The 10,413-nt window shown below is 42.2% G+C and overlaps 2 protein-coding genes across 2 annotated transcripts; one reads left to right on the top strand and one right to left on the bottom strand.

The window, feature by feature from the left end:
* The first annotated feature begins 209 nt into the window (after window positions 1-209).
* LOC148846752 (uncharacterized) lies at window positions 210-3,379 on the top strand. The gene is made up of 4 exons (XM_088951547.1): window positions 210-1,108; window positions 2,621-2,713; window positions 2,869-2,936; window positions 3,067-3,379. The coding sequence occupies exons 1-4, from the start codon at window positions 467-469 to the stop codon at window positions 3,182-3,184; spliced, it is 921 nt and encodes a 306-aa protein (XP_088807673.1). The 5' UTR covers window positions 210-466; the 3' UTR covers window positions 3,185-3,379.
* A 4,572-nt stretch (window positions 3,380-7,951) lies between these two features.
* On the bottom strand, window positions 7,952-8,896 carry LOC148846751 (uncharacterized). The gene has a single exon (XM_088949408.1). The coding sequence runs from the start codon at window positions 8,894-8,896 to the stop codon at window positions 7,952-7,954; it is 945 nt and encodes a 314-aa protein (XP_088805534.1).
* Between the last annotated feature and the right edge of the window lie 1,517 nt (window positions 8,897-10,413).

Below are 10,413 nucleotides of genomic sequence, written 5' to 3'. Positions count from 1 at the left end.
ATGTATAATATTCTCATTAAGGCTATGTTTGGATTAATAGGAAATCCCGAGAGAAACAGAAAGCTGAAAGGAAAGATTTTTTAAGTTATAATAGTAAATAATCAACAGTAAGTAAAGTATCATAAATTTAGTAACCAACGTGAACTTACGGCCTGAAAATACGAGACAATTCTTCGAGAATAAAAACTACCATGAAAGAATCATGCATTAATAATGGTTATTATACATAATTTTCATACAGAACAGTAGGCATCTCTCTCTTTCTCTCTGTCTCTCTCAATCAAATAGACACATCCAGTCCTTTTTCTTTTCTTGTTCTTGGGGGTTCCCTTGTTGATAAAATTCAATCCGGCCATTTCTTGGAGCCCTCTTCAGCAGTTTTCAGTTTTCACACCCTGACCCTATACAGGCCGGCGTGGCTCAACACAAATACACAATTGCATTGCATCCGCATCCGCATCACATCATGGTCGTGTCCTGTCTCAGCCTCGTCTCCCTCTACTCACGCTACATCCGTCGCTCTTTTATATTGGCCGGTCTTTCACCCCAAACCGTCGACGTCGACTCTGAAACCACCATCCACTTTTGGGGCCCGGAAACTGAGTCTTCCCCCACACCCAAAGGCAAGCCCGCACTACTACTACTCCATGGGTTCGGTCCCAGCGCTGTGTTCCAATGGCGCCACCAGGTGCAATCCCTGGCTCCTCAATTCGACCTCTACATCCCAGACCTCATCTTCTTTGGTGGGTCTACAACTACAAGCAAGTCTTCGGAGAGGTCAGAGATTCTTCAGGTAATGTCAATGGGAAAACTGGTTGAGAAGCTTGGTTTGGAGAGGTTTTCCGTTGTTGGCACCAGCTATGGTGGGTTTGTGGCCTATCACATGGCCTTAATGTGGCCGGAGAAGGTTGATAAAGTAGTCATAGCAAGTTCTGCAGTTAGCATGAGAAAGAAAGATAACGAGGAATTGTTGAAGAGGGCCAAAGTGGAGAAGATTGAGTATCTCATGTTGCCCACTACGCCTGGGCAGTTAAGGACGTTAATTCGTCTGTCCATGTTCAAGCCTCCCCTCATTTTACCGGATTTCCTGCTAAACGGCTTTCTCCATGTGAGTCCTCTTTATTTTCTTTGTAAGACACAACTGTCGTTTTCTGTAGTCACTCTCCAAGCTAGACTCACTGTAGAAACACTGAATTCTAAGACTCAGCCCTGTTTGGCATTAACTGAGCCGCTTTGATCGAACACCTGTGTTCCGGTCCTTCCGGATAAATTACTCAGAGTAGCTTCATGTAATTAGCTTCATGATTATTCTGGCGTTCCCGACACTCTGTATTGGTTTTTTCGCAAATATACAACTTCAGGATTTTCTGTATCAGGCCCGGCTTGGAACGTTAAAAACTGCATCCTGAAAGTGAAAGCCTCTCAATCTGGAAATGGGTGCTCAACCAAAGCAGTTTAATTAAGCCAGCTCGCCCCAGATGCAGAAGCCGTCCCAATTCCCAAACGGGCCTCAATGAAGGAGTTTGGGCACCATAACTGTACTGTACCTGTGGGTACAGAACAGAGTTGGGCTCCCTTTAGGCCTTTACCTTCCATTAGATGGATCCAACCTAGCAAAGCACCAATTGTATGCAGGTATGGGCCTCATAGTAAAGATGGATCCAACCTAACAAATCACCCAACCTATGTAGGTAAGTATGGTCATTACATATGCATTTTGGAGCCATTCAATAGCGGGGTGCAAGTTGAAGGGGCTCATAATTTTTATAGGGTATTCATGTTGCCAATCTCACCTAACAAAGCACCCAACCCAATGACCCATGTAGGTAAGTATATATGGGCATTACCATTACATGGTAAGGATGAAGCCATTTAATAGTGGGGATGGGGTGCAAGTTGAAGGGACCTCGTATTTTGCAGCCCCAAGCCCATGCCTATAGGGTATTGCCAATCTCACCAAACTGTTGCCTATAACTTGGTTTGAGGAATTCATTTTGGTAAGTAAACTTCCTAGTCCTTACATATATATATATATGTTCATATTTGCTTGCAGTTTGAGTTTCTTTTGCGATGGTGTAAATGCATAAGAATGAAAATGACTGGGTGTAAATCCTGGTTTCCTTTTGCTTTAGATTTGACCTAGCTTGTTTTGTTTGTTTGTAACAAGTAAAATGATGTGGTTTCCACTTTACATGAGAACTAAGGTGGGAGAAAGTGATGCAAAATTTGCATTACTGATGAATGGAAATCAGACCCGAAAAAAAGTACAAATTTTAAATCATGCAAATCATAGTCGCAAACAAATTAATGCATAATTGAACTGAGTGCATAATTTGTATCTAGTTCAGATTTGCATTCCAAAACAAAGGAAGCGTTGAAAATTTTCCCTCAACTTACTATTTCTCACTTATTTTCTATCAAACCAAAGTGATGGAGTATTTTATAGGTACTGGGTTGTTTCTTACTTTATTGGCTATAAAATATTGTCATCGGGGTGAAATTACTAATCAGGGTTCATGCAGATCTTTACCCTATCAATCCTATTGCAACCTTCACCACTAGTATATGTTGATTCATGCTATATTGGTTTGTATGATTTATTTTTGGGTACGATTTGTAGAAACTGCTGGAGAACAGGGAGGAGAAGATAGAACTTCTCAAGGGACTGACCCTAGGACAGAATGAGACCACGAATGTTTCTCCTCTTCAACAGGTAACAATGTCATCCGTTATTGGAGTAGTGGACAGGCCTGGTACTCGTCCAGGGAAAGACTCACGTGCTAATCTGAACCAATAGGAATCTTATCTCTTTTATTTTTCGTCTGATCTACAGCAACTAAGGCATTCTTGTTTGTTTTACTTTTACAGGATGTACTGATAGTGTGGGGAGACCATGACCAGATATTTCCGCTGGAGAAGGCCTTTGAGCTCAAGGAGTATGTAATTCAATTGCTTTCTCCCCTTGTATCTATGAATGTCATGTGTGCAATGTATAGTAAGTATATGGGAAATTTCACTAATTAACTTGAAATTAAGCTGATGCTTGATCGCTTACAATTGCTCCAGGCTTCTAAGAAGGAATGTTAGATTGGAGGTGCTAAAGAACACATCGCACATACCACAGACAGAGGATCCAGGCCAGTTCAATGACGTTGTCAAGAAATTCTTGTGTGGCTCTTCTTAGTCATTCCATTTTAGTTCAATTCAGAGTCTCAGATCCGTGCCACCCCTGGATTAGGCAAGGCCTTGAGGGGGACAATGAGTCCAAGTCCATCCATCTATCCTCTGTAACTTGGTTGAAAAAAAAATTAAGTTGAAGAATTTATATATGCATCTAGTTAAACGGTTAAAGCAATGACAGATAATCTTTCCTTCTTCATTTTTTTTTCTCCATTAAGCATCAAGCGTATTCCTTTACTTTCTTAGTAGGCAAAGAAAGGGTTTCATTAAAAATTTAGATCGAGTAAAAGTGGCTCTGTCTAGGCCTGTAAAGAATTGTTAAAATTCTAGCTTGAGTTAGCTAAGCCCATAGTTGGACATAAAAAACTGGGTCTGGTGAATTGAATCAGGCATCCAAGTGGGTTTGCAACACCAGTTTAGGGGTGGTATAACAAATACTAATCAACCAAATTGAAGTAGATGGGGGGTAATACAGCTAGCAGACAACTATCCATCAGATAAGGAGCCTTTGAAATTTGGAATGCTCATGGGTTTATTGTATGTGTCCATACCAGCCTGAAAAATAGAGGCCAGAGAGGGCAATATTAGTTGAAAATTTGGAAACCCTTTTGGACCCAACCAACCATGTCCTGCTTTGAAAGATTCCTCTTTCATTTTGATTTTTATTTCCTCTTCTTCTTCTCGTAAAGGAGTAGGGACTGTAGGGTAAGTATCTAGCACACACCCTAATCCTATCCTATTGTGATATATATATAAAAGCTTGCCTTCTTATATCATTTATTATGGTGAGTTAAGGTATCATCAACTAAGCAATTACCCTTGTCTCATTCAATACTGTAATTTTGACTCTTGACCAGAAGAGAGGCCATGTTTCAAGGTAAAGTATAAAAAGTTAGTAACTTAAAATTCAAACTAATTGGGCATATACATATATTATAAATTTGTAAACAAAGATATGAAAAATATAAAAATTAAGGAGAACTCATCAGTGCTCAACTCAATTTAATTTTGCCATTGTCAGCTTGATTTGAGGCTAGTTTTTGTTAATGAACTTGAAAATTGGGCTCATGCAATGACTTGTGGGCTATATGCTGATCTTATACATAGCCAGATTAATAATTCGAGTAGAATGAGAAACTCTTCCTCTGTTTTTTTCTTATTTCATCCCCTACAGGGGTTGAGAAATATATATACAAACATCTCCTAATTATACATAAATTCTGATTCTACCTCTCCTAGTTACATACAACTTAGGATGAGATTTATCCCTGAATTCAAGGGATATTCCCTAGTTTTACAGCTCACGCCAATACTCCCCCTCACGTTGGTGCATACAGATCTTGGATGCCCAACTTGCCAAGTGAACTGTAGAAGTTTTTACTGGATACAACATTTGTAAGTATATCTGTCAGCTGGTCTTTAGATTTGACAAAGGGAAATCGAATGGTTTTGTCTTCGATATTTTGTTTGATGAAATTCCGGTCCACCTCCACATGCTTTGTTCGATCATGTTGGATGAGATTCTGAGAGATGTCAATGGCAGCCTTGTTGTCGCAGAATAGGTCCATTGCAGAGGTTGGGGGAAAACCAATTTCAGTCATTAGTCTTCTCAGCCAGAGTAGCTCGCACAGCCCTTTAGCCATTCCTCGAAACTCAGCTTCAACACTTGATAGGGCCACGACCTTCTGTTTCTTACTCCTCCATGTGACCAAATTTCCTCCGACAAATGTAAAGTATCCCAAGGTGGATTTTCTATCTGAGATATTTTCGGCCCAGTTTGCATCTATGTACCCTTCTATCTTTAGATGATCATTTTTTGAGAACATGAGTCATTTTCCAGGTGAGGACTTCAAGTATCGAAGAATCCACATTACAACATTCATGTGATATTCGCTTGGGCAGTGCATGAACTGACTCACTACGCTGACGACGTAGGCGATGTCTAAGCGAGTATGGGAAAGGTAAATGAGTTTCCCCACCAACCTTTGGTATCTCTCCTTATTGGTAGGTACTTGGTTTGGATATTCTCCAAGTCTATGGTTCTGAACGATAGGTGTGTCTGCCGGTTTGCACTCCAACTGTCCCACTTCGGAGAGTAAGTCAAAGGTGTACTTCCGTTGGGACAGAAATATGCCTTCCTTTGATCTAGCAACTTCAATCCCTAGAAAGTACTTTAGCCCACCTAAGTTCTTCATCTCGAACTCGGATGCCAATTGCTTCTATAATATTGCTATTTCTCCCGAATCATTCCCTATGATAATCATGTCATCCACGTATATTATTAGGGTTGTCACCTTTCCTCGTTGGTGCTTTAAGAATAGTGTATGATCTGAATTGCTTTGCTGGAAGCCATATTTTTTCATCGCAAGACTGAACCTCCCAAACCATGCCCGTGGAGATTGCTTTAGTCCATATAGTGCTCGCTGTAGCTTACACACAACCTAGTTCTTGGAGTTCGCTGTATAACCAGGTGGGATGTCCATGTATACCTCCTCTTCAAGATCACCATGGAGGAAGGTGTTCTTCACATCGAACTGGTGTAGTGGCCAATCAAGATTTGCGGCAAGAGATAATAAGACTTTGATCGTATTCAACTTGGCTACTAGGGAGAAAGTCTCTTGATAATCTACGCCCTGTGTTTGGGTATATCCTTTTGTGACCAGCCTTGCTTTGTATCTCTCGACTGCCCCGTCTGCCTTGTATTTGATGGAAAATACCCATTTACACCCTATTGGTCTTTTCCCTTCAAGCAAGGTGACTAGGGTCCATGTTTTGTTCTTCAGTAGTGCCTCCATCTCTTCTTGTATGGCCTGAGTCCATTTTGGGTTTGTCAAGGCTTCTTGGACACTAGTGGGAATATGATTAGAGGACAATTCTTGCAGAAACGATTTTAGAGGTTTGGTGAGTCTCTTCGTTGATACATAGTTGGCAATTGGATACTTTGTCCTCCTATCCTCAATATCTGGAGAATATTTGTTTGGCGGTTTGCCACGATTATGCCTGAAAGGTAAGGTATAGCAAGCTGAAGTATCGTTAGAGCTTGAAGGAGTGGTAGGGGAGGTTACCTCAGGATGCTTTCACATGCTTCCAGGATATCCTCAGGAGATGGGCTTTCCGGTACTGGCGATGTTGGGCTCTCTACTTCTACTGCTGGTAAAGGCGATGCTGACGTTGAGGTCTCTGTAGATACTTTTGGTGTAGTCTCTGTAGGTGCTTTATCGGTTGCTTCATTGACCACCATTTTTGTTGAAGCACTCGTATTCGGCCAGTCGGGTAAAAACCAGTTCTGTTCTTCACTTTAACTCTCCCTCTGAAGAGAATAATTGGTTGTGGAATGAGAGTAGAAGGTTTCAGATTCCAGGAAGGTGACATCCATGGTAACATAGGTACGGTGGGTGACTGGGTCATAACATCGGTACACTTTTTGGTGTAGCGCATACCCCAAGAATACACATCGAGCTACCCGTGGATCCAGTTTTGTATGTTGATTTGGATGTAGATGCACGAACGCCACACAGCCAAAAACTCGAGGTGGAATCATCAAAACAGAGGGCAATGAGACATGAGATGAAAGAGCTTGCAATTGTGTTTTAAACTGTAAGACCCGTGAGGGCATTCGGTTAAGGAGGTGCACGATGGTAGCAACAACATCAGCCCAATGTCGGTTAGGTACATGTGCTCCAAGTAGCAAGGCGCAGGCAGTTTCGAGTATGTGCCAGTTCTTCCTTTCTGCAATGCCATTCTGCTATGGAGTTTGGGGGCATGAAGTCTCATGAAGTAATCCATGGACCCGAAAATAATCTTGGAACCGTTGATTCATGTATTCCCCGCCATTATCAGACTAGAGTACCTGAATCTGTGATTTGAACGAAGTCTTCACCATTATATAGTAGGATTGAAAGACAATCAACACTTCATCTTTATGTTTCAGCAGATATAACCATGTCATGCGAGTGCAATCATCAACAAAGATTACAAACCATCGGAATCCAGAGACCATAGTCACTGGGGATGGCCCCCACACGTCCGAGTGAATCAAAGCAAATGGAACTTGATTTCTATTCATACTTAAGGGATAGATTATTCTATGACTCTTAGCTAGGATGCAAGTGTTACATTGAAAAGCATGCGGCTGTATATCTAAAAATAGCTTCGGAAATAAATGTCTCATATAACTGAATGATGGATGTCCTAACTGGCAATGCCAAATCCAAATCCGTTGTTCCTTGGTGTTACCCTGATGATGTGTATGATGTGCTTGACCAATGCTAAGATCATCCATGTAGTAGAGCCCCCCTCGCCTAGTACCACGCTCGATTATCTCCTTGGTGAGAATATCTTAAAGAAGACAGAAAGTGGGATAAATGAGCACAACACAAGTCAGATCAGAGGAGATTTGACTAACAGATAGTAATTTGTGGGAGAGCAAGGGAACAAGCAAGGTGTTTTTCAAGGATATAGCAGGTGACAAGGTCACAGTGCCTGCTCCTGTGACTTGAGAGATTGCCCCATTGGCATTAGTAATTGTAGTCCGTCTTGGTGGTGAAGTCTTTGAAAAATCATTAGTATCATAGGTCATGTGGTCAATGGCTCCTGAGTCAAGTATCCATGCCTTGTTGTCAATGGTCTTGTTGGGAAGATTGTTACCTGAATCCAAGAGGTGAACTTCTCCCTGTGGTGCGAATGAGAGTTGAGATTATGTTGTAACTGTTGTAGCCTTACCACTGGTTTCAGACTTGTCTTGGCATTTCCGAGCTTGGAGTTCACGCCACTAGTCGGGATAGCCATGTAGCTTGAAGCAGTTCTCCCGGGTATGCTTTGAGTTGCCACAATGAGAGCATTTAGTACTACCAGAAGATGCTCGAGATTTAGAGGATGTATCGGATTTTTCGCTGCTTGCAGGTAGAGAGCTCGTTGAAGAGGGCGTAGGTTGCCTAGTCTTAACACCTTTAGAGGCCAAAACTGCTCCTGGAGTTTCAATATGGTTGCTGGTTATCATGACCCTCTGTCGGATAGCTTCTTTTCGAACATGTGCGTAAGCCTGTTCAATAGTGGGAAACGGATTCATTTGGAGTACATCTGCCCGAATTTTGTCTAGTTTGTCATCAAGGCCATCCAGGAAGATATACATTCTCTCCTCTTGAAGGAGAGTATTATACCGTTGAATATCCACCACACACTCCATCAGATTCGGACGACAAAAATCAATTTCTCTCCACAATCCTTGGAGATCATTATAGTACTTTTCAAGAGACCCTTCAGACTGGTGCAAGTGGGTCACATGACGCCGAAGATCGTATACTTGCGAGGTATCACTGCCATCAGAGTACGTGGTAGCCACAGAATCCCACACCATCTTTGCTGTAGGGAATCGCATAAAGTTACCAATCAAGGATACGTCCATGGAGTTAATTAACCAGCCTTTGACAATAGCGTTGTCGGTGCGCCACCTTCGAAAGGTTGGGTCAGTTTGTGGAGGTTGAGGTAGTTCTCCATTAATATATCCCAGTTTGTCTCTGCCAGATATATACATCTCAACAACTTGGGACCAAAGGGCATAGTTGGTGCCGTCCAACTTGATACCGATCTGAGCGGCGGAGGTTTCTATAGTTGAGATCGGTCTGTGCAGGAGTTCAATCATTCTGGTGGTCAATTTAGTGAGAGTAGTATTAGGCCGTTGTTCTCCAAATGGATCTGAGGTTTCTGAATTAGACATGATTATCAGTAGTTTGTAGCGGTAGTAGCACCCGTCGGTCTTGCAATGACAATAATAGTAGTCAACCACCCGGGGTCCGCGGTGGGGTTGATAATTCTGGATAGATGCACTGTCGGAGTTGCAGTGGTAATGGCAGTGGGTAGAGCCACTGCCGGACTTGCAGCGGTAATAGCAGCGGTCATCCCTCGGTGACCATGATTTCGCAGCGATCAGAACCTGCTGCGGAGATAGCAGCGGTCACCTCCCGATGACCAAGATTTCGCGGCGACCAGGATTTGCGACGGTGATAGCAGTGGCCACCTCCCGATGACTAGGATTTCGCGACGACCAAGATTTACGACGGTGATAGCAGCGGTCCCCTCCCGGTGACCAAGTTTTCGTAGTGATCAGAACCTGCGGCGGTGATAGCAGTGGTCACCTCCCGATGACCAGGTTTTTGTAGCGATCACAACTTGCAGCGGAAATAGCAGCGGTCGCCTTCCGATGACCAAGATTTCGCGGTGACCAGGATTTGCAGCGGTGATAGCAGCAGTCACCTCTCGATGACTAGGATTTGCGGCAGCAATAGCAGCGGTCCCCTCCCGGCGACCAAGTTTTCGTAGCGATCAGAACCTGCAGCAGGGATAGTAGTGGTCACCTCCGATGACCAAGATTTCGCAGCGACAGGGATTTGCAGTGGTAATAGCAGCGGATGGAGCCTCCTGCTAGCGACCAAGATTTCGCAACGATCATACCGTCGAGTTTATCACGGATCAGTATGCTCTGATACCATGATAACTCGAGTGGAATGAGAAACTCTTCCTCTATTTCTTTCTTATTTCATCTCCTGCAGGGGTTGAGAAATATATATACAAACATTTCCTAATTATACATAAATTCTGGTTCTACCTCTCCTAGTTATATACAACTTAGGATGGAATTTATCCCTGAATTCAAGGGATATCCCCTAGTTTTAGAGCTAACGCCAATACAGATGTCTTTGAATGATCATCAACACGCCCATCAGGCTATTCATTCGTTTTTTCCTTTTTAACATTTCCATTGTCCTTTGCTTTCTTTCATAGTTAGAAAAACAACCAAAAAACATTCACGACCGGCTTAACAACTGTAAATGAACAAAATTCAGGTGAAGAATAAACTTATCATTTGGGTTTAAATAACCCAAGAGATTTGATTGCATCTTATGTAGTGTTGATGTGCTATAATTATTCTTTCTCATTTTATCGAAGAGTGGCTGGACTCCAAAGACATTTTAGAACTCCATATTCTTAAAATTATAGAATTAGGAATTTAGGAGATATCTTTTGCAGGATCGAGGTTCCAATTATTATCAACTTGAAACTTGAAAGTTACAGAACTGAGAGATCTCTTTTTCTCAACTCCAAATTCAAGTTTCTTTTTTGTTTTGTTTGAGTAGAACTCCAAATTCAATAGAGGGTCTTGATATTTGGATGCAAAGGACAATTCCACCTTTTTTTTCCTTCTACCAAACAGGCGCATATGTTTTTCTTTTTTCT

This window comes from Nelumbo lutea, chromosome 6 (genome assembly GCF_056320005.1).
Source record: "Nelumbo lutea isolate HS-2025 chromosome 6, American lotus-T2T, whole genome shotgun sequence".
Classification (NCBI taxonomy): Eukaryota; Viridiplantae; Streptophyta; class Magnoliopsida; order Proteales; family Nelumbonaceae; genus Nelumbo; species Nelumbo lutea.
The sequence above is the reverse complement of the archived record's forward strand: the minus strand, read 5'-3'. Positions and strand labels throughout refer to the sequence as shown.